The sequence below is a fragment of the Magallana gigas genome, chromosome 8 (genome assembly GCF_963853765.1).
Source record: "Magallana gigas chromosome 8, xbMagGiga1.1, whole genome shotgun sequence".
Taxonomy (NCBI): Eukaryota; Metazoa; Mollusca; class Bivalvia; order Ostreida; family Ostreidae; genus Magallana; species Magallana gigas.
This window is the reverse complement of record NC_088860.1, coordinates 19829215-19856416: the sequence shown is the minus strand read 5'-3', so window position 1 is coordinate 19856416 and position 27202 is coordinate 19829215. Positions and strand designations below refer to the sequence as shown.

The 27202-nt window shown below is 35.5% G+C and overlaps 1 protein-coding gene and 2 long non-coding RNA genes across 11 annotated transcripts in view; 2 read left to right on the top strand and 1 right to left on the bottom strand.

The window, feature by feature from the left end:
- LOC105349228 (uncharacterized) overlaps positions 1 to 24013 on the bottom strand; it is a 55049-nt gene extending 31036 nt beyond the window's left edge. For 2 of the 6 annotated variants that reach the window (XM_066067846.1, XM_066067847.1), the window contains exons 1-3: positions 22136 to 24013; positions 20710 to 22017; positions 13444 to 20516 (exon numbers count right to left, since the gene is read on the bottom strand). In XM_066067846.1, coding sequence (XP_065923918.1) covers positions 13444 to 20516; positions 20710 to 22017; positions 22136 to 23987 — 10233 coding nt within the window. In that variant the 5' untranslated portion in view covers positions 23988 to 24013. The remainder of the gene's footprint in view (positions 1 to 13443; positions 20517 to 20709; positions 22018 to 22135) is intronic. The other 4 variants (XM_034472094.2, XM_066067849.1, XM_066067848.1 and 1 more) reach the window with 2 other exon arrangements.
- LOC105349225 (uncharacterized) lies at positions 2 to 13450 on the top strand. Of its 4 annotated transcripts, XR_010708219.1 has the most exons (6): positions 2 to 83; positions 3742 to 3850; positions 5909 to 5972; positions 6077 to 6150; positions 11935 to 12148; positions 12555 to 13450. It is a non-coding gene; the product is annotated as an uncharacterized lncRNA (long non-coding RNA). The 4 variants fall into 4 exon arrangements; XR_004602039.2 differs by having other exon boundaries at positions 11942 to 13450; XR_010708217.1 differs by having other exon boundaries at positions 11935 to 13450.
- Positions 15547 to 27150, top strand: LOC136270475 (uncharacterized). Its single transcript, XR_010708220.1, has 4 exons — positions 15547 to 15640; positions 15794 to 15879; positions 18291 to 18358; positions 26881 to 27150. It is a non-coding gene; the product is annotated as an uncharacterized lncRNA (long non-coding RNA).
- The last annotated feature ends 52 nt before the right edge of the window (positions 27151 to 27202 follow it).

The window sequence follows — 27202 nt, the reverse complement described above, 5'->3', positions numbered from 1 at the left end:
TGAAGTATGTAAGAGGCCAACTGATGGAAGGGATGAAATCAGAAGAAACGTTATTTTCCAACAAATTCGAGAACGTTAGCACGGTTAGCCTATTAATTTCCCTTCAAATTCATTGTAGAATCTTAGAGACATGTTAACAAGTAGGTCTTATTATATTCTTTGGATCCACATGTAGTAAGCCATACCATCAGATCATATTTTTGGATATAATTTATATATTTGTTACATTAAAAGTTTAAAACTTATCTACACAAAAGATTTTTTTTTAGCATTAATCCCCTCCCTAATATGTTTTACGGTGCTACCGTTCTGGCGAGCGCAGCAAGAATTACACATACCTTGCATCATTGTCAACTTATAGTTTTATTTAGGTATCAACGAACGTCAAAGAATTTTTGAGAGAGTATTGCTCTACAATAAGTATGCCAAAGGTACTTATTTTAATAATGGTTATGATACATACAGCGCAACCCCCTACCCAGAGAGAGAGAGAGAGAGAGAGAGAGAGAGAGAGAGAGAGAGAGAGAGAGAGAGAGGGGGGTACCTGTTTGTAGGTGTGTAATTTCCCACTTTTAAATTCAATAGTCTGACTATATGCAATATCTACATGATTTTTTTACCTGTTTATTTTATCATTTTATTCCTTTTTATTTAGTTCAAAATGTTCTATTGTTTATTTCCTCCCTTCTCATATACTTACCTACTGTACATGCATGCACAATTAGCTTAAAAATGGATCGATATGACAGTAAAGTATGGCTCTTGCTAGTTTATATATATATATATATATATATATATATATATATATATATATATATATATATATATATATATATATATATATATATATATATATATATATATATATAAAATCTCTATATTAAAAAAAGATTAAAAACAAATCATATGTCAATGAGGCGGGTATCGCAGTCTATACAGCAATAGCCAGTACTCTCATTACAGATGTTTGATCCACCTCTAAATTTATCGCGGGAATTATAGCGCGAGTGCATTGTGACGTCATCCATGACTTTGTTCGTCTTTGTTTATGTTTCTCGACTCAATACTAAGGTATGGAAGCATGTAACAAATCTTTTGAGTCTCGCCAAAGCATATGCGGTACTCAAAACGTGTCTTCAAACTTTAAGTCACCGTAAATTACGAGTTAAAAGTCAGCCATTTTTGGCATAGCACCACGGGTGAAAACATTAGAGAGCATTATGGGACGGCGCCGGCGAGCTGCGCTCGCTATAAGTAAGCATTGCAACGGTACTGTGCGTTGTTCTGTTGTTGCTTGCCCAATTAATTAAGTCACAGGCGATGTGGTCAATGGGAATTAAACTTGTTTATAAAATATTCTTTGTAAGATCATCACATCTCAGATATGGATGGTAAGACAATTATTTTAATATACCAGAGAAGCATAGATAGTTCCAAGTTGACAGCCAGCTGACCCAGAATCAGATTTGATTGGAACAATTATTTTTTTCAAAATGTTGGTTTGTAATATAAATAAATTTTTTTACTGAATGTCGACCAGTACTTTTTTAGCTGGTTCCTATCTGAATTGCTGAATGTTTTACAATTCTGTTAGTATTTCTTGCACACAGTGGTTGATTTTTCATGCATACAAAGTTGCAATTTTTGCATATGCATCTACATGCGCAGTACTGTTAAGCTTGTTTTCTGCTAGACTGAGACATACATACTGTACTTCAGGTAGAATATATAAGATTCAAAGAACCATGCAGGTATATTTAATTAATACATGTTGCAAATTCAAGCTTAGATCAACTTATTCATTCATCAACATGTGAACTTATTCATTGTTGTGAATTAAGACATGATGTTTTTCTTTACGAGATCATAAAATTAAAACTTTGAAATATTCCTGGTTTTATCACATCCACTGTTACCATGCCATACACACATGTATAGTTCAGTGCACACATCTTTAAAGTTCTCAGCTTGAATGTTTTAAAGCTGTGCATTTCCTTCGCAATAGAAGATTGATGAATTTTATGCATAGTGATTTTGTGTAAATATTTATGGTTGAATTTATATATTCACATTGTATTTGGTTGTGATGTATAGATGCAATCATTTCTGTTCTTTGAAGTTTTATAAAGAAAATGGAATGACATATTCTATATGGCAAAAAATACATTTAAATAAAAATTCAAGCTGAAGTACCAAAATGCATATTTCACTACTTTGTAAGATCCTCATATATGTTGAACCCAAAATCTTTCTTTTTCTCGTTGGTTCAGTGTGAGCTTGAATTAGTTTACGGTGTACATGCAAGTGACCTAAATCTTGCCGTTTCTATTAGTTTTAGAAGCTGTACCCAGATAACTTCTTTTTAAATTAGAAAAAAGATTGATTTACATAAACTGGTTTCGGAATAACTGTGGGTGTTTAAGGTTTCTAACAACTGTGTAATGCTTGCAGAAGCATGGGCACAAGGTTCCCTGTATCATAACAATGAAAATTGCCAATTAAACCCTTTGCTAATATGGAAACTCACCTTTGAGAAAACATTTACCAGGTAAATGAGCATTACCATAGCAAAGACCAAAGTAGCTACCAGTACATCAAGCAGAAACATAGCATCCTTTCAACCTGTAACCGGGACGCCCAATCTTGTAGGGTGGAGTCGCAGTAACTACAGTTTCAACAAATGTCCTAATGATGGCACTTAATTTTCAAAAGATTTCCTCGATGAGGCCATTATTCGACCCCTAAACACACGGATCATCCAGACAACAATAACTTGGGGGACAGTCGTTCTGTTGATAACAATTCCCTGATTTTAATGAAACGCCACTGAGCTAAATCTCCTTCTTGTTATGTACTTTGGCACTAAATAGGGAGATTCCTCTTTAATGCCAATCGTGTTATTGAGGTGATTTTAGATAGGCTAATTCCAGAGCGGTTAATTTTTCCCTATATATTTGTAGAGAGTAACTTTTGTATCACTTTGTTCAAACACTCAGGTGAACGCTCCACCTGCGTATTTCTGGTGGTTGATTTTTATGAAGTCTCCAAATCACGTACAGATGGTTTGGGGCCCAGATCGAGCCAAATTTGTTGCCAACACCTTGCTGACCTCAGATTTACATATCCTTTATTGCATCAGTATTTAGTAGTAATGAGTGGCTAGTCAAAGTGAGATTTTTGAGTGCAACACAAGACAATTAACAGATTGGCCAATAAATGTCTCGATATTTAACGTGTCAATGGCACTTGAGCAGACCACTATCTCGAGATTTTTAACTCCCTCACTGTCTGGTGACTTTCTCTTCATCCATTGAAAGTTAGAGATTTTTAGGTAACATGTTCAAGAGAAGTCAACTGTAACTATTTTTTTGACTGAAAATCAACAATGGTGGAACTGAGCTCCAGCTTGGGACCTCACACTGTCTTAGTTTATGTTTTTTTGGTCATGCTTTCTAAACATTTCAAGGGTCCTCTCTCTTTTGCTATTGACACATCAAAAGACTCCCATCGTGTAAATGTAATATCCATAAATTATGGTGATGAATTCATTGAAAGGTAATTCCGTAACAAAAATCAACAACTGAAAACTAATTGTCCTCCATATTAATGTGGAGATTTTCTATATTAAGTCCACTGAATTCCTAAAAGAACTTCAACATAATTCCAATTAATATTCTCACCAGAAAGTTTAAACTAAACAGCCATAACACACAGTAACAATTTTTGTCTTTTATGTTACAGATGGCACACGACTGGAAGGGAAATCAGATTCCGATAAATGGAAAATGGACAAACATAAAAATCCATAACCTGTGTTGGACAGTGGAAGTGGAAATTAGCGTTTGTTAAGGTACTACTTAAACTCTTGCTCCTAGGTGTTTTTTGTGTCTATACTGACAGTAGGAGGACGAGAAAATTTAAATAAATCACATTATTTTACCTGTGGTTTAAGCCTTTCATTTGTATCAACTTACACCTGTGCTGAGAAGTCCCAAGCGCAATACACCTTGCAGATCTATTTTTTCCCTCAAGAAAACATCAGTTAAAACATGTCAGTATAAGGTTACAATGTTTTAAGTAGGTGAAAAATAATATTTAGCTCGTTTTTGTTTTTATTTTCAAAATTTGCCAGGGGTTCAGCCGTTTTGGGAAGTTGAGGCCAATCTCCTTGTCAAACATCAGGGAACAAATCAAACAGGTGTTTCGACTTGCTTGGCAAAATATTTTCAATGATGGAACAAGGGAGGCAACCCTTAAAATAATTTTTCACAGAAATCGTAAACTGTACAGCCTGTCAAATTAAAGTTTCCTGTTTGTAACAGAATGATGCAAAGTACACTATATAAAAGTTTGTAATCAGTGTTCTTAAAATAAGGTTTTAAATTTATAGTTAAATGGGCAAACAAATGTGAAGGCAGGACTATCAATTTGCAGTTTTTTAGCAGTGAAGAAACTTTAGGCCAGAATCTTTATAACCCCGGTATATTTTCATTAAAGAGACAATTAAGGGATCTGATACAGGCAGGTGTCAATTTGATTTTGGGTTATCAAAGCCATTCTTGGGCTAATATTGGACTTCAATGGGAACATGCAGGACCCAGTGTCAGTCTGACATTTAGTTTGGGTGGCATTAAGGGGTATTGGATGTAATTTGTCATGGTCTTAAATGGATAGATTAGTCAGCCAGCTAAAGGTTGATGGTGATGTAGATAAATGCATGGCTACCATCTAAAAGCATTGAGAAAAAAGAGGGCTATATATATATATCTGTCTTTTCATGCTACGTCATAAAATTCGTAACCTTAGGCACTCAGTGGGGCTGCAATTAGCATATGTTTTTAAAAGCGTATTTGACAAGCAATATAAATATAATCACCATATTCAATTTGTCATTGATTTATACTTCATATTATCATAACTATTAAGTGGTTTCAATGCGATAATGTGCAATGTGTTCTCAAGTGACATTGGCATTTTATTTGTTTTTATATATTTCTTATAAAACTGTATATGTACCTGTATTGAGATAGGAGATGAATTTCATTATTTATTTCATTGTACAGATGTAACAATTAAAGATAAGAGAGTTTTATACATACCTTCATACTACTACACACAACCAAATGTTTACAAATTTCAACAACTCTTTAGTACTAGTAATAAAAAATTGTTGATTAATCTGTGTAAATTCATTAAAGTTATAATTGAGAGAGTTGGCTCTCTAGGTTAATTGTTTATCATACTTTTTTTCCTTTTTCATTTTTTTCACTTTTGTATTGTCACTCCAACGCATGCAATGTATGTATTATATGTATTATTGTTCAATATTTTTTTGTGACTTTTCTCAACACTGTAATTTATGCAGTTCAGAGAATAAAGAAATTGTCAATTGTCATTGTACAAAGTTATGAAGAATTGTTGTACAAACAAATCCTGTTGTATGTAAGGTGCTAGCTAGGATGCAATAAGCAAACAAGGTTAATTAAAATATGTAATCACCAAACCAGCTAATTTATGGTCAGCTCGGAGAATCTGGTAATGCACAAGACATATAAACACAGGTTAGGAGCCAGCCCTTCATTAGTTAATTAGTTCCCAGGCAGACCAATTAATCCTGATGATTGATGACTATAGGTTAATGAAGGCAAGATCAAGGTCACTATCTGATGTATAAGACAGCCTTAATGCTCTTTAGATTCATAATACATAATATTTTTTATCTATTCTGTACTGAATCGCTTTGTGCTCAGCAGTAGGTCTTCAAGAATAACATCTTTTTTTTTCTTCAAAAAGCAGCCTTGTGCCCAGATTGTGTTGATAAAATACCCTTGTAGTTCTGAATCCTTAGCTATTTTTTTTGCTTTTTTTTTGGCTTTTAAATTGAAGATGAATTAAATGTTATTTTCAGAGCTTGCCTCATAGTGTAGCCTCGATCTACACCTGCATCCATCACAGAAAAGTACACTGTTGATGTAAGTACACAAAACAGGGAATAATACAGTTTTTTAAATAAGAAATCACCAATGGGATTTCTCGTCAACATCACTTATAATTTGTTTTTTGTTTGTTTTTCAAGCAATAAATGAAAGGCAGCCACACATCAGAAGAAATGAAATGCGCGGCCACACATCAAAGGATGGAAAAAAAAAGGTCATTGTTTTTTTTAAAGTGGATTTTCATTGAACAAGGTGCAAGATATTTTTGGCATGTTGCTGAGTTTTTCCTGTGTACGTGTCCATGAACAGGTGTAAATGATATTGTTTTACCTTGGTTGAGCATGAATGGAGGAGGGAAGAAGATCAAGCTGTAAGGTGTTTTGTAGGCAAGACCTTGTAGCCGTTTGTAATGGGTTTGTGTTTGCATTGAGCGGTGTGTGGATCTTGGCAGGGCAACAACAGGAGTATGGTAGATGATGACGAGGCATGACATATGCTGTAGATCTTACATGGCTGATACAGAGCCATCTTTATTGGTTTTCTTTTTTTCTTCTTCTTCTTCTTTGTACGAGTCAGTCTTTGGTTGATGTAACTGATTTAAGTTTTATATATTGTATAAGGACAGCTGTTTATTAAGAGAAACTGGAGAATTACCAAATATCAAAGACTTGTTTTGAATGAGGAGAGAGGAGGGAAGAATCCGTTACAGTGAACCAGTAAATTATCTTCTGAAGAGAAAAGGGCAGATAAAGAGAAATTTTGACAGTTACAAAAAAGATAGATTGTTCAGGATGTGCTATATATATATAGAGAGAGAGAGAGAGAGAGAGAGAGAGAGAGAGAGAGAGAGAGAGAGCAAGCAATTGTTTTTCAATATTTTGATGTTTAATATTTATTCCTAAATCTTTGTTGTTCATTATATTAATTATATAATATAGTAATAAGTTTATGTTTCTTGAAGGAATGCATACCACAACACCAACCAGTTTCTTGTTGCTCCATCATTGAGAAAAGAGCAATGTTTTTTAAGTTCTCAAGAGTAAGGAGAAATTTCATGAAGGCTCTGGAAATTTAAGTTACTTAGAGTACTTTATTTCATGAGAGATTTGTGCATCAGCATTTTGAATGATGCATGTAGTCCTAGAGGTGATGTAATAGGTGTATGTATGAGTAATGCTTTTATATTGCTGACATTTATTCACAGATTCCATTTGAATCCAGTATTCATGTAGGCTTAATGCTTATTTGCTTCACAACTTTTTTTTTTTTAAATTTTATTTTGCAGAAAAAAAAAATTTAGTAGCATTTAAAACTGCTATAAAGTCTAGACAAGTACGCCTTATCAGAAAAAAGATTTTAAGGTTTAATGTTAAGAGAGGGCAGTCATGAACATGTGTAATTTATAGATCATAACAGCTATAAGCAAATTTATTCAAGAGCTTGTGAGAAATATGCTTGGTTATAAATTTTGGGAAAGGTCCCGACACAAGTCTCTGATGTAGCTCACCTCTTGATGGCTTTAAATTTGAAATCATGCTCTGATATAAGTGGCAAACACCACGGAATGAAGGAAATTGAGCTAATTTTGAAGTTTTGGTTGAATAGTTAAAATATTTGACATAGCGTAGATAAAAATATGTGTTATCTAGGTAATCAGTTAAACCAATGAAAACAGTAGATTATTTCGAAAGGATATACATCTTGCATTTAAAACGCCTTACATTTAAAAGATCAGAGTATATTTTAAAGAGAAATGAATTTTTTAAAAGTTCTGTATTGCTATTTTGCTATATAACTTTTTTTTTGCATTCTAGAACATTTGGATTTTGATACATATGTGTCAAACTATCACATCTTTCTCCATCATCAGTGCAATTTTCATGCAGAAAATTTATGAGATATATTTTCAAAGACAAATGCTTGGAACATTCAACCAAAAGAAATTCAATAACTCTTTTGTTGAATATTCATTCATGATTTCATTATAAGTAATAAAGCCTGATCAATTCCTTAAAAAGCTTTTGAAATCAAACGCATTTCCTCTTCCCTTTCTTGTGATCATTCGAGGGGCATAGGGAGATGCCATTTCAAGCTCTGGTTATGATAATAACAACATCTGTTCCAGTTGAAAATTTTTTTTTATAGAGTACATGAAATCAGACTCTTACAGTGTATCTTAGTGATAAGATTGGGGAAGGAATTCACAGCTTCTGGAGAAAGAGTTTCCGGTCAGAATGTCAGTGGAAGCTCCCAAAAACACCGCAGTGATTAGAAACCATCTCATTGATTAACTGCTCTAAATATACCCAATATCTCTACATCCCATCATTTTTGAAATTCCTTACTTCCTTAATTACTTACTTCATATCTATTTTAATAGCTGCAGTTATCTTTTACTTTCTGCCCACTCCTGCTTTTAGAATTAACAGGGCCTTTCATGATTCAGCCTTTATGTTGTTGATATAAGGTTAAGGGTGTCCACATCAACTTTTTCACTAAGATAACGCCGTTCACACCTTTCCATATATTAATCATAAAGATAGATTCAAATTGTGTTTATCAATAGATAACCTCCTCTCCGTATCCAGAGTGCAAGGTGTCTCTGGAGAGAGAGAGAGAGAGAGAGAGAGAGAGAGAGAGAGAGAGAGAGAGAGAGAGATCTGCAATATCAGCATTAGATGCTTTCATACATAAATAAGCTTCAATTGTTAGCGAATCCAATACATGCAGACAGATGCAACACAAATTTGTTTTTATTACTGCCTAGGAGAGCAATTAGCTTTTTGCTTTTTTCTTTTCAAAGGCAGAGGTTATTTTGCTGATGAGAGTAGGTGTAATTTCAGTGGCTTCCTAGTGTTTCGTTCAATTGGATGTGGCAGTTGAACAAATTGATGGCAGAGGGATACTGTTATCCTCTTAGCAGCTCAATTATTTTACAAGAAAACAAACCTGCATGAAATTACAAGGGAGGTTAAAAAAAGATGCATGGTTTCATAAAAAAAGGATCTGCTTTAACTGAAAGCAAGACATAGTAAACACAGCCGCACTATAATTTGATGCTGGTGAGGATAGCTGAACGAAGGCCTATAGACTGACATTAATTGGTCATTTTCTCGATTATTTAGAAACCAGATGGTTTTTGTAAGAGCCTGCCTGAACAGACACCACACATGTAAAGTGTTGTAAGGGAATTTACAATATAATGAGTGTATGGTGGCTCAACTCAGAGCACCTGGTCATCCAACTTTATTTACAATAAATAAATATAACAAAGAGTTGGTACATTTCAAAATAGATATACGAGGGTCCAGGTTGTGGGAAATTAATTTATGTGTCCCCTGAAATAGAACAAGGGGGTAGTGGAGTTGAACCCAGGAAATATGTTACAAGGACGTGGTTACATGGGGAGGAAGTCGATTGAGAATCACAGTCCATTTCCCTGGCCTTGCCTTGAGTGGTTCCACTTTGTCTACCTGTTGTTGATTACAGGTAATAAGGTGTGAATATTTACTTTATGTTCATCATGTCAAGATTATTATATGCCATTAGACAATTAGCCATAAATTTATCTCGTGTCATATACTAGTCTTCTCCCAGCTAGCGTTTGATCCTTAAAATTCCATTAAATATTATTTTGGTTAACAAAAAGTATTTCAATAGGGGCATCTTGTGACTTTTTTTTAATATTATTATTTCATATTTCTTGTCTTTGAGTAGCTCATCAAAACTACAGGCAGACTAAAATGGAATAAAACATGGATAAAAGAATCCAATTTCCAACAGTTTACGTTCCCATCTTACCCCCTGCAGAAAGCCATGACATTGATCAGACATGGGTTATGTTAGGTTCATGTCACCCAAGAGAGTTGATGTCTTTCAGAAGACAGAAAATAACTTGTGGATAAAGAACAGCTGCATAATAAAAACCCAATCTTTCAAAAGATATTTCAATGATGGCAAAAACCATGTTGGTTTAGGAGAAATTTGCCCATCAACAAATTCCAAAGCTATATATTTGAAAAGTGCAGTTCCCAGTTGCCTCTATGCCTCTCTGTTAGGTACATGAGAGAGAGAGAGAGAGAGAGAGAGAGAGAGAGAGAGAGAGAGAGAGAATGTATTTATGAAAATACCAGCATGTTCTGAAGAATTAATTTATTCTGCTAGTTTATGAGTGGTACATCTTGAATTAATAATGAAGTCAAAATGGTTTAAAATAACTCAGGAACTAGGCTGAACCTTGCAACACACAAGATAAAGTACATGTGGTGATGTAGCTACCATTGTTTAGCTGAGTAAACCATTATTTATTATAGGATACAGGATATGTATATTAAATATTGAGGATCCTGGCTTGATATTTTCAGTACCGTTGCTCTATGTTTGATTTTGCCTTGAATTCAGGCGATGGCAGCAGCTGACTTTGAGAAATGTGAAATTTACCCTAGTTTTGTAATTCCAGGAATCTCTGCGGGAAACTTGGAAAATACTGTTTGAAAATATCCACTTTACACGTAGCTTTTAGATAATCTGCATTGAAGTTTTTGGTTTCTTGAAGTTGTAAAGTTGTGAGAGAGTTACTAGTATGTTAATAACAAGAGATGTGTCAATATGACATCTCTCTCACTCAAGAAAAAAAATACTTATGACTTAAAATTATCTCTGACAAATATTTATGTTTTCATCATTTTTGAAGGAATAAAGCAATGTTTTTCAGTGTTTTGTCTGTTTACCCAAAACAAAATATTCTTAGGAGGAGACCTTAACATTAGAATATTGAATTGCTGACAGTTAACCATAGATTTATTTTCTGACATAATGATAAATGATTTCATTATAGAGATACATCAGCAAATAAGATTTCCCACAAGATATTAACCCCTTAAGCTCCATAGAAGAAACATCTATACCTTGTAAAGAACATCTCGACTGGCAAGGATGAAATTCATACAAAATTTGTTTAATGAAAAATGGTATATAATCAATTTGAAATTATTTTCTCTTGGCCACTGTTGTTGGAAAACAATTTCAGATTTTGTTTTTTCCCTAGAAAATGGTTTTTGATTCAAATCTTCTGTAAAGAAAAGACTGGTATCTAAATTGTATGATCACAAACATCAATGTTATTAAATGTGGCCTGCAATACTGTGATTGTCATCATTTTACCACAGAGTTTTCCCTTAAATAATTCAATTTAAATTCTTCAATTTATAGTTTTGGAAAGTGCAATGAATTCACAATTGAAAGTGCATTGCCTTGTTTATGTGTATATAAATGTTGCATGTTAAAATTTATATATATCTATATGTACAGTCATAGCTATTGAAATTGAGGATATTTAAGCTCACAGACAAGAGTTTGTGATATATGATGACATTATTCTAGACCTGTAGGTAGTGTAGGCCAGTATTTGGTTACAGAAGAACTTATACCTGATGGTCCTGGATTATGACACCGTCTTTTCTTTTTGGGTTGGGGATAGTTGTTTATCAAATACTAATACCATCATTGCAACTTTTACACAATATTGCAAAATCGCTAATTGACAAAAATATCTAAAGTCAAAGGGAATAATTCTTGAAGAAGCTTTAAAAGAATCAAAATGTCCTCTTTGTTATACTGAAGATATTAGAAATAGACAAATATTTATTTGGAAATTGGAGTAATGACAAATCTTAAGCCTGCCATCATTTTGAATTTACAAGCACGTAACACCCACGTTGAAAATGTTGAACAGACATTAACGAAACAAAGACTGGGTTCTCTTTTTTAATCTTGATTTCTCTAGTTGAGCAATCAATGAACAATTTGTTCTTCATCACTGTCAGAGACCAAAGGATATAAAAGTCTTCTTCCTTTGATAAAAAAAAATCTTTATGTAAAAAAAAGATTGACCAAATGGAATTGATAAACCTCTCTGAAGCAATTTTTCAAAAAGATTTCTCCTATAGTTTATTAATCTGATATGATAAATGGAGATCATAATAATGGGTTTTTTCAGTTTTCAGGTTCAATGGGATCAGTATCCTCCCTAAGCATGAAACTGCCAATGTTAATTTGATTAGAAGACAGATGTTATGCAACTGCAATGCAATGAAACTATTCAAACATTCTGATGAATCAGCTCAAAAAGAACCCAAAAAATCAATAATGACAACCACAGGAGATTATCACCTGCCTGATGGATAGTTCCTTATACAGTAATTTGTGAAGAGGTTGTAAATTCAATTTTTGTTTTTTTGTGTGTGTTTTACTTAAATCAAGTCGAGAGAACTTGCAGTCAGATAGAGTTTACATCTTCAGATAGAGGAAGTGAATACTTTGATATGTTGATATGTGAAGTGGAGTACTTTCACAGTTTATATTGTAACAAACTTTTATTGAACAATAAATATTTATATTCTGCATTCCATCACTTTGATAGGCATTCGTCAGAATTCTATTCATCAAGGACTATATATATAGGGTTGAAACTTTGATTCACCAATGAAATTATATGATATTTTAATTATATTATTGTATTGATTATTTTAAGGTTTTTCATGACTTTTGTCTTCCCCAATGTAATGTTATCTTCCTCCATGTTCCTAACATATGTAATTTACAGATTATATTTTTCAGAAATCTACAAGGAAGTTTATCTTAATGCCATCATGAATACATGTATGTACCATGTAAGAGAAAGGGGTTTTGTTAGATTATTGTTTTTTTAAAATTAAAAACAGATTTTGTTTTTAGGCTTTCCTATGAATGCTTTGTGTGTGTTATTGTTCTGCTTTGTGTTTTAAATTAATTGACATACTTATTTTGTAACTTTGAAAACAAAGTACATTATACATCCACTTTGGTATCTATTTGATTTTTAAGATGTGAAGCCAATGAAAATGCAATTTTTTTCATAATAATGGCTTCTTTGCATTAATGTAGAACAATAAATGATATGTTTAATTTGTTTGCATATGGGTATATATCAACTTATTGTAACACTTGCCATTCAATTACATTGCATTTTCATTATTTATCAAAACAGATCCCAAGATTGAATTTCACTGTAAGACATGAACAAACACCGATATTGTGAATAAATATGTTTTGCTTTTATTGCTGTAAATGCTTCCATCTCAAAATCTGATTAGAATAGGGTTTTTTTTTTCAAGTGTATGATTTATCAAGCTGACTCAAATGAAATAACCAGCTCCTTTTTTATCAATAATTGAAAAGTTTGAATCATGACAAATCTTGAGAAGAGTTTAATCTTATATAAGCTGGGCTTTATGGGAATGTTTAACTCTGGAAGCACTGTGATTAGTCATTCTTGATTCGAATTCTTCATGTCTTATCGCAGAAAAAAAAATTCTGAAAAATTCCTCAAAACAAATCTGGAAACAAACATTAAACAGACAACTCTTCATTAAAGGATTAATATAGCCTGAACCAGTAATTGATGGGACAATTGGACAACAAAGGAAGGAAATAAATGATATAGCTAATGAAGAATATAATGACATACCTCTTCACTTTGTCTCGATAGGTGTCGGTCAGAGCTCTCCCCAGGAACACCGGGTCTTTGTAATCCAACATTTGAGTGCTTTTGGAACTGATAATTTTTGTAATTCCCAAATAAAGAAGGTGAATATAATATTTTGTTTTCAAAATGACATTCAAGAACTGGACTTTCTTCATCATTGTCATGATTTTCATCATCAGAATCATGGAAATGGAACTCAATGTTCTCCTGCATGTCTTTCATACTGTTAAGAGTTTTAAGGGACTCCTTTAATGAATCAGTCACCGATTGGACATCTTCATGTGCTCCTTCAAGGGGAAACATCTCCTGCTTTATCTTTACTGCTTTTAGCCTAGGTGTATACTTTGGTCTTTGTGGTCCATCTTCAGAGGGCTGCCTGTATTCTTGGTCTGTAAAAGCTTTGCGAGTTTTTGGTGTGTTAGTTGGTGTGGTTTCATCACTGTCCTCTAATTCATTTGTTTTTCCAGTAGTCACAGAGGATTGTAATCTTTCACTATCTATGATGGAGTCCCAAACACCTGCAGCTCTAGAAAAATTCATACCTTTTCTTTTTTGACCAACTATATCTCTGCGAAGGAAAGAACCTTCCTCAGTTTCACTAACATCTGGTTTTTCCTTTTCACTAACTTCTTTGTTTTCTTTTTCTTCTTTGGCCAGGTCATCATCGATTTCTTCATCAATCAAGGGGATTTCACTATAATTGTTTTGAACCTTGCATTTTTGCTTCTCTTCAGATGGCTTAAACTCATTTATCTGATTATAAGGTTGGTCAGTATGCTTGTGTTCTTTGGCTATAGGTTCATTTTGAGCATCTTCAGAGCTGTCAATGGTTGCTGGTGCTGAAATACTTATGCATGTTTCCTCATTAACAGACCCATTACCTTTTTGTATTTCTTCGCTTGACTTGTCTAACGAACTTTGTACATTTGTTTTCTCTTCATATTCAGGTTTAGTAACTTCTTTACTTTCCAAATGGCAAAATAATTCACTTGTTGTAGTATCATTTACATTTTCATTCTGATTTTGGGCTTGTTCTTCAGTTGGTTGTGTAGTATCATCTTTGGTGAGATCAATTTTATCATCAAATTCTCGACTTCTTCGGTCAGCAACGCGTCCCTTCCATTGCTTGAGACAGGAAACCACTGCTCTTCTTTTGGCCTCTGATGGCTTTGGTAACACTTTGGGTGGCTGTTTAGGTTTCCGGATCTCAAACACTGCTCTCTTGTCTGAAAATGGGACGGACTGCTGGTCTTCAGCATTTTGATTTGACTCAGCCTTTACTTTATTTTCATTAGGTACCTCTTTAATGTCTGATAATGTACTGGATGACAAACCCAAAGATGTGGTTGGAGTCAAGTAACCTTGGAGTGGATTCCCATCACCATCTATTGGAATCCTCTTCCATTTACCACACGCATTAACCCATTTCGAATTCTTGGAGGTCAATTGAGTGGAAGGAGACAATGGCTTGCTTCGCTCAATTTTAGGCTCAGGAATGTTGATTTTTGATGCTTTACCCAGGAAAGTTCTACGTATTTCTGACACTCGATTAATTCCAACACAAGATACACCTTGTTTACTCTCCAAACCATCTTCCTTTTTCAGCCCTATTGGACTTTTGCTTCTGGATCTGAATTTGTTTCTGTTTTCTGCTTGGCTTTCCTGGACATCTTGAAGACAAACAGTTGCTGTAAACCGTCTAATCCCCTGTCGATCACGCTCCTTTTTAACAGCACAACTTTGCATGTCATTTTTCACACGGGTTCCTTTGCAGGTGGAAGAAGTCTTCAATTCCTGCACACTGTCTGCTGGCTCTGATTGAATAATGTCGCTGTTTTTAGCATCGGTAGGTACAAAATCTGTTGTTTCTGTTGGATAAGCTTCTGACATACCTCCAAGTATTGTACTATTACCTAAATCTGTTACAGATGTTGAATGTGTATTAGTGTTACCACTTACATGATTACATTCCGTAACATCAATGTCATTAGTATTAGACAATGTACTCAGTTCAGGTTTACTTCCTATGGGAAGTATTGCAGGTATAGTGGAAGTTTCTTCATCATTGATTTGCATTTGATTGTCTGTATGTCTGAGAGAACTTTCATTCTTACATTGCAGAGCCGTTTCATCCAGGGGTATATCACATATCACATCAGGAATTGGAACATCGCCTTCCGTATGATTTCCATTATCTGATAATCCTCCTGAACTGGTTTCATTAAATGCATCCTCAGTAACAGCTTGTTGATCTTGCGACTTAATACCACTTTGAATATAATGAAACTTGTTGACATCAGCTATCTCAAATGAAGTTGATTCACTTTTGCAGTAATCGCTTCCCTTATCTCCCGTGGATATACCCCTCAGTTTTATATCTTCGAATTTGGCAGATTCACAGGAACTGGAATTCGTCACGTATGTACTCACATTATTTTGATCCTCTGAATTGATATTTAATGTAACATTAACTTCATGCTCAATCTCGTGACCTGTCGTATTGTTAGGGTCCCACTGAGAATTAAAATTATCCTGGTCCTCTGGCTGAAGTTTCAGAACTATGTTGACATCCGAAAGTCGGTTAGATGTGTATTTTGGCGATTGACAGGTTTTATCCTCCAGAACAAAGCTAGCAAAAACGTTTTGTGTTTCAGTTTCTGATGCAGTCGCACTATGCATTAAAACTTCCCGGCTTTTGGATGATTGTTGACACTTGTGACTGGGGCAATCTGAAATTTCACCTTCCTTCTCTTTTAATATTGTGTGCTGACTTGTACCCTGTCCGTTACGGAAATATAATGAACTATTAATAATATGATCATCACTATAAGTTTTCTCCTCATTAATAAAATCCCCGTTTAGTTCGCCCGTAACCGTATATGAAGTAACTTGGCGATCGCGAGTCGACGTTACAACACAGCTGCTTGATTGAAGGATTTCGTTTGCTTTGACAGGCAGTTCAGATGCACGTGTTTCCGAAATTTCTTGTACATATTCAGGACTCGAAATTTTTGCGGTTACAGTCTCATATCGCACGGATCGCTCACTGCGTGTGATAATCCTCCGCTGTCGCGTGATTCGCCTGGTGGGTCCTTTCTGTATTTCCATGTTGCTGGTAGTATACGCAGTGGTCGTTTGGTCATCCATGGGGAGTTTAATATCACAGTTTCCATTTTCCATCATTGAGTCTCCACTGTCAGAATCAAAAGACTCAAACTCCTCCTGATTTGATGTGTCTGAACTCGGTGAATCCAATCCCGTCCCCGTTCCATTGCTTAAATTCAAAGTTTTTTCGTTCGTGGGATTCGGTTCACTTGTAGAGAGTTTTTCTCCCGGTGTGCACTTATCAGCATTTTTATTCGCATCAAATTTTAAACTGAATTTCTCCACATGGGGTTCAGAATCTTGTGCACTTTCAACACATTTTTCTGCAACTTTTCTGAAAGTATCTGAGTTTTTAACTTCATCGGTCGAATTCAATGCTCTCTGAAGTGTTGAAATTTCAGAACTGAACTTCTGATCTGATGTTTCATTACTTGAACTATATAAACCATCCTGGGCTGCTTGCTGTGTGGAAACACAGTTTTCATAAGATAAGTTGGATAGATTATCCATAGTATTTTTTGAATGATGATTGCCAAAAGACTTTTTACGTTGCACTGGCTGTGAAGCCCCCTTGCTGCCTTCATTTATTCGAAACTTGGAGTTATCATTTCTTTCATCAAAATAATCCCTTAAATTTGTGAGCCCCGACAATTTTGTTTCAATATCTGTAGGCACATATTGGTTCTTATCTTTTTTGCACAGTCGCTCACTATTTACATTCAAGACTGCACGATCCTCCTCACGAACAAGTTGATGAGTAATATTTAAAGGTATTAAATCAGTTGCATCTTTGTGTACATCATTTTCAGGCGGGAGTATTGTTTTTGCAACTGCTTTGCCGTTGTCGTCCGATTTGCTGTTAATTTTAAGGTTAGTTTCACGGTCGTCTGCAACTTGCACATGGTAATTGCATTGTTGACTTTCCCTTAATTGCTTCATTGCAGGTAATCGCATTGCCATTTCTTGATTACTGTGTACGGTGGTCGGTTCTGTGCCTATGATATAACCATGTGGCCCTAATACAGACAATGAGTTTCCACGATCCCTTTTGAATTCATTTTTTTCACCGTCTTTGAGCTTTGCCTCGCTTGATTTCTCCTGAGTGTTTTCTAATATAATTCCAAGATGCACATCTTGATTAGAACTCTGCGACTGTTCAAAACATTGGTTTTTATAGGAATGTGTATTATTGCAAGATGATACATTATCCAAATTTTCATCGTCACTCGCGGACCAGTATTCTTCACTGGACGTCGAAAAGTTTCGAGTCTTATTAGCTTCATTGATTTTTTGTCCAAAACTGCTTTCTACAGTACTTGATGAATTAATGGACACAGTTTCCTCACATTTCTTTTTTTCTTCGATTACGTCGCTTGAAATTTGACTGCTGACGGTTGTATATTCCTGGGAATCCGTGTTTGATGAAATCGCGCTTTTAAATTCATTATAACCGTCCTCTTCCATTGGTTTAGTGCACCTGTTTTCATCTGATGTTCCCTCGTATTCTTTTATGCTCTGCGATTTACTTGATAGATATGAAGTTGTTGCATTGGCCTCCTTGTTAATTTTTTCCCTTTTTATAGATTTGTTTTTATCAGTTTTGCTCAAAGTATTACCCCCGGTTTGCATGTTATCGTTTTTTATCAGTGTACCGATGTCTGGATTTATATTTTGTTTTAAAGATGTTTTGCTTTTCGATAATGTTTTCTTTGGAATTTTTGCAGAGGTAACTTGAATAGGGGTGGATGAACGAGGAGTGGGAATAGAAGACCTGGCATCCGCTTTTGATTTTGTAAGTGTACTTGCTTTCTGTGCCGGTCTGCTGGATTTCGGTAACATTGTCTTTGGAATGGAAGTTTGTGACAAAGTTCGTGTTTTTAAGGTGGGGCTTTTTATAAATGCATTTTTTACAGTAACTGCAGGTTTTGCATTCGCAGTAGTTTTCTCAGATTTAAGACTTTTGCAATCTATGCCGAGAATGTCTATGCTTGAAATCGATTTTTCTTTTGAACACGACAAACTGCTAACTTCCTTTTCCGTTTTATCATGTTTAGAGTCAATTTTTGTTTGAACTTTGTGTGAATTTGGCAACATTGACTTAACGGTTGTTGTTTGACATGACTTTGCTTTCGGTATGCCTTTATTTTTGTCATGTTCTTTGCTTGGTTTTGATTCAATTTTTCTTTTGGTCGAGGGACTTTCAACAGTTGTTATACGTTTGACTGAAGTTGTGTTTTTCGTTTTATCAATTGAAATTTCAGATTTCCTTGGCAATGAAAATGATTCTTGTTTGTTGATATGACCACCGGATTCAACCAGAGAGTGATTTTTCTTACTTTTAAGCACATATTTCATTTGTTGACCGGACTCGTGTTTCGTTTTATCATTTTCACAGCTTTCTTTTGTACTGATTGAGTGTTGTACACTACTGTTTTGTTTGCTCTCATTAGATTTATTAGCCAATCCACTTTGTGTTTTATCATTTTTTCGCGTCAAATTCGGACTTTCCTTTGGACTTTTTATCACTGAACTTATCTGATTTTTCCGTATTGGAATAGCGTTTCTCTGTGTTTTGACACCGACAGAACACGTTAAAGTTCTGTTTTGTCCAGTTTTATCTTGAGTTTTTGTATTTCTGACCGTAACGCCACCTGTTCGTGCCGATGATTTTATGGGTAGAGATGAATGCGTTTTATCACTTGTCGTTGACGTAACAACTGGACTTTTGCCCGCGTCTTTTTGACTCTTCTGTTGTAGAGTAGCCCTTGAAGTCGATGGAGACTTTGAACACAAGTGTAAAGAATTATCTGGAGTGGACTCTTTGCTTGATCGACTTGCACTTGATGACCTACTACAAACTCCTTTCGCCGATTTCTGCAATGGCAAGTGAAGACTCAATGGTGACTTTCTAGACATGTTAGGACTAGGTTGTGTCCTTGTAGTAGTTCGCTTTGAAACAACCGGACTGACAGATGTTGTTTTTATTTTCCGGGTATCGGCAAGACGAGGGCTCTGAGAACTAGCTCTCAAAGTCTCCTTGGGCTTAATTATGTCTCTTTTTGTCACTGTTGGAGATTTCTTTTTATTTTCCACAATATTTGATTCTGTGTTAACCAAATGTTTTGTTTCTGTTGGGCTATTTTTGGTTGCATTCTTAGCTCGCTGTCGTGATGTTTTGGTCTGATGTATACGTAATTTGGGACTTTTAGGTGTTTGGCTGTCATCTGATTTAGTAGATTCTTCTGGGCTCATTTCCATTGACCTCTCCATTGATGATCTTGACGAGTTACTTGTTTCACTTTGTTTTGAAGTTGAAGGAACACAGTTCCCGGTAGGTGATAAAACACGCGTTGGTTTGCTGTGACTCTTTGACTGACCTGAAAAGGTCTGTGTTTTGGGCAGTCTGCTGCTATGTTTTGGTACTGGGACACCTGATACAGAAGCTTTTAATTGTCTGTTTACAAGTTTACTATTGGCAGACTGGTTGTTGGTTTTCTGTCTACAGCTTGAGATGCTTAAATCTGTCATTGATCCCTCGCCATCTCCTAGCTGTATACCTGTATCTTTGATGATAAGGCTAGTTGTGTTTGCCTTACCTGGTTTCAAGTTAATGGCTTTTTCATCCTTTGTTTCTCTGCCCTTTGCTTCATTATCAAGTGATTCGTCTTTGAGAGTGCTATGCTGTCTTTGTTCCGCATCCAAATGTTTATTCTTACTATCTATTGTTGATATAGATGCCTGTCGTAGCTGTACATTGCTCTGTTTAGATACACACTCTAAAGTACCTGTCTTGTAGCCATCCTTTGATGCGTGTAATTGTGAATGATCGGGCACATTGCTGGTCTGATCAGCTCCCCTTCCATGACCTTTGTTGTTATCGTTTGAGACACTATCGCATCCAATCTCCATCTCATTATTTGTTTGGGGATCCATAATGCCTTGGCGGTTATCTGTAATGACCAAACGAATAGAATTTTCATTTGTGGTTTGTAGATTCTTATCACATTTAGCTCTTTTGTTCATTGTTGCATTTTGTTTATAAAGTTTGAATATTTATGATCTTGTTCACCATTATCTTATTTAATGAATATTCATTATCATTTGTATCAGTAATTAAACGATTGAGTTAGAAAACGCACTTACCGTTTGGGTAGAGACTGCCGTTGCATTCATTTTCAGCTCCTTCGAATTCGTTTGTCACCTCCACTAATGTACTGCCAGACTGTTTAATTTCCTCATTTGGCGAACTTTGTAAAGTAAACCCATTAATATCCACGGCAGGTACAGAAATCGGCTCTCCATTGTTAATCCTGACATTTATTTCACTCAAATCACTTCTATATTTTTCATTTTGGAGTAAACATGCATCCGAATTTATATTGTCTGCAGACGACTCCTGTTGTCTGCGGGAATCTTCTTCGGCATTGCAGTGTGCATCAGTGATCGTATCACAGCAGGTATTATCACCAACTCTCTCCGGTTCCTTGGAAGCGTTTTCCGTTATGCTAATAGTAGATATACTCTCTGTAGGTGATGCAGTGTTACGTACTACTGTCCCACACTCGTTAGCAGGTTCAGAGAAAGTTAACAAGTTTTCGGTTTCCTGATAACTTTGGGAATGTTTGGCAACCGGGGAACACTTTTGCCCTGGTTTGTAACCTATCAATGTCGAATGCTTGCACCCTGGACGTTTACACGTAGATGAGAGTTTGCTCTTACCTGCGGTAGCGGTGTTTTTTGCCAGATCTGTCGGTGTCCGGCTTAGTTCTCTCTTTTTCTGATCGATCGCTTGAGCCCCCTTTGAGATAGACGTTTTTGCATGTAACGTAACATGATTCAAGTTTTTAGAGCGATTTTGAGCGTTCGAACATGTGAAGTTGCCTGTCGATCTCCTTTCAGATTTGTTTTCTTTCGTGTTGGAATATAACTCTTTAATGTTTTCTTCCTGAATAGGAACAACAGATTTCCGCCTCTGTGTTTTATTCCGGTCTGAGATCGTTTTTGTATTTACAGTGCCTTTACTCTGTGAGTTATCCGTGAACACTTTTGTCGGGGCGTGCTCCCCAACAGATGGTCCCTCACTGCCAACCTTACAAGACTTTGGTGTCTTTCCAGTTTGTGCAAGTTGTTTGTTCATTCCACAACGGAATCTCGGCGGTTCCTTAGGCCCGTTCCCTCCGCGAATTTCACTTATCACTGGTAATCCATCCAGTGTATTGTCTTGTTCTCTGATTAATACACCTTGATCCCTCTTGGTCGTGTAATTTCCTGATGGCTGTCCCTTTAAATCCCCATGACACAGGGTTTCATTTGCAGTCGGTGTTGTGTTTTCCTTAAAATGCTGTGCACCTTTTATTTTATTATCAGCTTGACACAAAAGAATTTGATCCTTCTTATTGTTTATGTCAGGATTTCTGCTTGGACTTGTGTCCAAGTCATTCGAAGCGTGGTCTAAAACAAACGCACAGATTAATATCGATGTTTTAAAAAAAATACATGCACGCTTGAATCGACACACAACAAGGATTATTTTTGTCCATAAATAATAATAATAATATATAGAACTTACCTTGGGGCCCATGAATATCATTATCTTTACACGTCTCGCCTGCAATTTTCAATTTACTCTCTCCATCTGGGCCTAATGAATTCTCATAAATCTGCGTTGAGAGTCCGACACTATTAATTATTCCATCAACATATCTCGATAATTTGCCATCATTATGATAATCATAATCGCCAATGTTTGGGCCTACACCGGCATCACTCCCCCAATAGATGTATGACCCAACCCGGTGTTCGGAACAACTCCTGCGGTTTTGATTCTGATGACCCTGATTATGTACACGTGGGCGTGCGGTCGGACACTGGACGCTGTCCTTACGGTCACTCTGTCTCGTCTGGCCTTGCTCGTCACCCTCCGTGAATTGTCCTTCCTGAGTGGGGCTTGTTTTATCTCCGCCGTTTAAAATGCCGTCCGGTTTCTTCTCAGGTGAAGTAGGTAATTCAGGTAAACGTTTGTGCTGATTATCAATGCGGCTTCCTTTTTCTGTCGTCGATACGGTGCTGGCGGACTGAAGCTTGCCGTATTTGACACGATGTTTCCTTGGGTTGCTATTCAAAACAGTGGAGACTCCATCAGTCCTATTTTTAATTGTCCCACGCGATTTCTGAGAGGCTCCGAACTTCCTCGACTCTATTTTCTCTGTTACTCCAGTTTTTACTAATTCACCATTCATATCTAATGAGTATGTCAGATTTACATTTTTCATTCCCCCAGCGTACAATTTTCCTTGGCATTCTGATGTAATTACTTTTGTCTTATTTCTGTTACAACTGACACGAACTCTGTCACAATTAACAATGTTGTGTGTATGTTGATGTTTCAACAGTGATCCTTTTGTAAAACTTTCACTGTATCGATGACTATTTTTAGACCTCGGTATTTTGCAATTGCTGGGTGAATTACTTCCACATCTTCGTCCTGGGCTGTTTGCATATAAAAGTGCATGCTTTATTTCAGGGTCGTTTTCCCTTCTTCTGTTAGTTGCATTGACATGAATTGATCCCAGTTTACAACCGTCTGTTCGGTTCTTAGCGCGAAAGTAAGAGTACGAATATCGCTGAAGTGTATCAGAATCCGTATTAATTGAATTACGCGATATCTTGAAATCTGTTTTACTCAGACATGCAGAATCAGTTGGAGCCTGAAAGGGTTTGGTCTTCAGAGAAGTGACTGGATTGGAGATCAGAATTCTTTCGGTCCTCTGCTCCCGTAGTTTATAAGATCTGCCTTTTGATGAATTCTGACTGTCTTTTGTTGTCAATTTTTCAGTTCCTAGAGCATTCACAGACAGAACTCTGTGATTCTTAGGTTGACTGTAAGAGTGCTGAAGTGGCACTTTTAGGTCGGTGTCCCGGATGAATGTTTTGTTCGTTTCCCTGTCATTTACCTGTCTACGATACGTGTTTTCCTTTTCATCGAACCCTACGTCATCTCTCCATGGCAATTTCCTTGCCGGTATTTCAGTCTCAACAGCACTCCTTTCTTTACACAGATATCCTTCAAAACTTGACTTCAGTGTAGCATCACTGTCTCCAGAGAGAAGCCCAAGAATGTACAAATTATCGTCTGCCGAGGTCTGGGAAGGTCGTAAGTCCTTATCAATTCCCGGCGACGGGCCCGGACGAGGGAGGGAGTGTGTTGGTCGTAACTCTACTAGATCTTTGATGTTGATTACACCTTTCCACTCATCATTGCGAAGTTCGTTTTGTTTTACGGCCGTTTTGTCTGGTTTGAATTGTAGTATGTTTCTGTTGGTATAGTCTGTTAGAACAGCCCTGGATGATGGCGATGTTGAAGTAGCGGGAAAACCCTGTTGTGATGACTTAGTGATTCTATCGACCTTCTGTTCAGACATGATTCACTGTTCAATACATGTGCACTGCATTAAATAGAAAATACAACCCTTGTTATAATGGATAACTATTGCATTAACTTATTTAGAGGGATAATTGAGAGGCCCAAAATTGAATTTGACAGCCTATTTTAACGTAGAATAAGCACTTAATTGTTCCTAAGATATTTCTGATTTTAGATGGATCTGTGTCTCATTACGGTACTGCTTGGCAGTTACGTAATATTTTTTATCGCTTCTTTCATCTGCAAAACTGCTTCGGGTTCAATAGAATATTGTGCGTTGTTAAGAGGAAATTGGGCTTTGTTTCAGAACAAAAAATAATTCTCGTTTATATTGATGAAATATTTGAGAAAAATCGATTTGTGTCGGTGATAGCTTCAGACTATGGGGTGTAATGTTTCTCCTATTTAATTATAGATAATTCCTGTCTTGCGGGCCTTTGATCAATATGATTCTTTCTGGTTCCCTGGTGACTGATTTATATGCTACTTGGGGTAGAACTACACGTTAATATATGAAGCGTCAAGGGTCAACTGATGGTTACTGTTGATATATATAGGTACACACGTAGATAGGAGATTATTACGTAACTCAAGACATCGCCAATTTATATATTACCTGTGATCGATGTTTACTAGTATTCCATTTTTCAGTGAAAGTTAAATAGAAGGACTGTTTCTCCGACAGGAATTTTTTTTCAGTATGATTTTTACCGCATGTCAAGAAAGATAACTCTAAATATTCGCGATGAATGATCTGGGTTTTTTTTTTCAAAGTGTTTCCTTATCGATTCATTTAAAAATTTGATTATATTTAAAAATGTTTATTAGTCATTTATGCATTTATACCTCGATATGCATTAACATAAAGTCAAAATTGAATAAATAAATAAAGAAACGAAAACCAACAAAGCTTGAGTAATAATAAAAAAGACAAGTTTCCTTATCAATTCTCTATCGGAAAACCTCTTCCATTACGATGCGATATAACACAATCTTATATTAATGTATCATGTTTCTAGAACCAATTTAGACACAAAACACTTTTAAAAATAAAATAGTTTTTTTAAACAGATATTTAAAAGAAAAGACCCCGCAACATGTTGTTGTATCTAGTTATGACTCATCACGCACCTGCTAATGTTACAACACAAAGAAAAAACATAAAGAAACAAAAAATATAAATGGTCATACCTGTAGAACAATTCTTATACATAAGACACTGGAATAGATATCAGCTGATGCAGGGAACATACAGCACGTACATTATCCGCCAGTAATTTGAATATATCGGTGATGTAAACAGAGGATGCGCAGTGCGGGATTGACCTGAGTCGGTAACCTTTTGATGTCGGGGGGAATTTACCTCATTGATTTTTTCTATAAATAGCTTGTAGCGTATACTGAGAGAAGTGCATTTGCTCTCTCTCTCTCTCTCTCTCTCTCTCTCTCTCTCTCATAATAATAAAAATCTTACAAACACATGTATATGTACATGTACTCAGTATTCACAATTGAGATGTTACAAACTGTACATGCATTAGCTAAAGATTTGTTGTGTGCAACAATTTTCTGAGGTACTGAGATATTGATTTAATACAATATCAACTTGCTATGAAAAATACCAGTATACCACAGTGACCGTTAAAGGCTGACCAATATACCGCTTACCCCCTATTTTAGTCCGGGGGAATAGGTAATAAGAGAAGAATGATAAATTGCGATGTTAATAAATAATAGCTGTAAAACTGTATCCCTCCGATCAGTAAAAAGAATTGTCTGTCAAAATTTTTACACCGGGGTCGACAGACATGCAGCTAAATAAATAAAGTCCTGTCTCTGTATCATAGTCGATCAAAGTATTGAAAGAGCCGAAAGCCAGGTGTTCACTTGATGATGTATCCTAATAGCAAACAAATAAAAGATAATTGTAGTGATCGGATATTGATGTAGAATTTTCAAGTCATTTCAATTATAAAACTTGTCCATTCCCACTCCCCCATTTTTTTTTTTTTTTGAATATCCACTTTGTATTTTTGATTGAAATGATTCCGAACAATACATGACGTTGATCGATTATATATAGTCCCTTCACATGAAAAATTATCAGTTATAAATTGACAAAAAGTGACATAATGATGCCACTATGAAATACAAAGATTGTGCAGAATTTCATAAATTATAAGCTTAAGACAATAGTCGACTGAAGTACATTGTAGGTAACCAATAGTTATCTAAATTAAAAACTTAGTAATTTATTTCGGTGCATGTATGGGCTTGATTGGTAAATAATTAAGCTCAAGCTGATCCGGCGAAATTCGTACTGCAATTGGAACCAAATTCCCTATAGCAGTCTATTAGATCTGACAATATTTCTGATGTGAAATAAGAACATTAGAAAGGAAACATTGGTTCTATTTGAAAAACGTTTTTCTACTTTATTTTAATAACGGGATTCTAAAATAAAAATCACTTACCCATCATTGGAGATATAAAATTTAATCATATTGAGTTGGATAATGCAATAATCCTTCCGTTAGATAATATTGTATGCACATTCACAGATATTCAATCTATACAACGTATGATGATGTTTGTAAACTGTAGATCTCTAGAGCAAAAACAGAAATCCCCAGTTAATGTCCACTGTATTGTGTATTCACATTTTACAATATTTTGCAAAACGCTTCGTAACGGAGTTTTCTTTCATCAAAATTGATAAGGCCTAATTCTATTTATTCAGATATTCAAGAGCAGTAGAAAGTATATTTCCTGATTTTGTTGTTATTAAAATCTAAATTTTTCGTGACGTAAAGATAATCATGCTTCATGTAATATATTGTTTTATGATATTTATGAGCAATATTTTCATTTCTTATGTTTTTAATATTTAGTCTTCGGTATGTAAAGTGACACTCACGGAAAAAATGGCGGGAACCGCAACACCAGGAGTCTCTAAAATCAAGTTATATAGATATTAAAAGAGATATTTCCATTTCAATATCTATGGTACACAGACAGCCGATGACTCAGGGAAGATAACTCATGCAAGGAATTTGTGCATACCGGGGTTTGTCAACATCCGTAATTACCCGCAATAGAACCTACACATTTCCCTGCTCACGAAACGCATATCATATTTTATTTTAATGATCTACAAATATATATATATATATATATATATATATATATATATATATATATATATATATATAT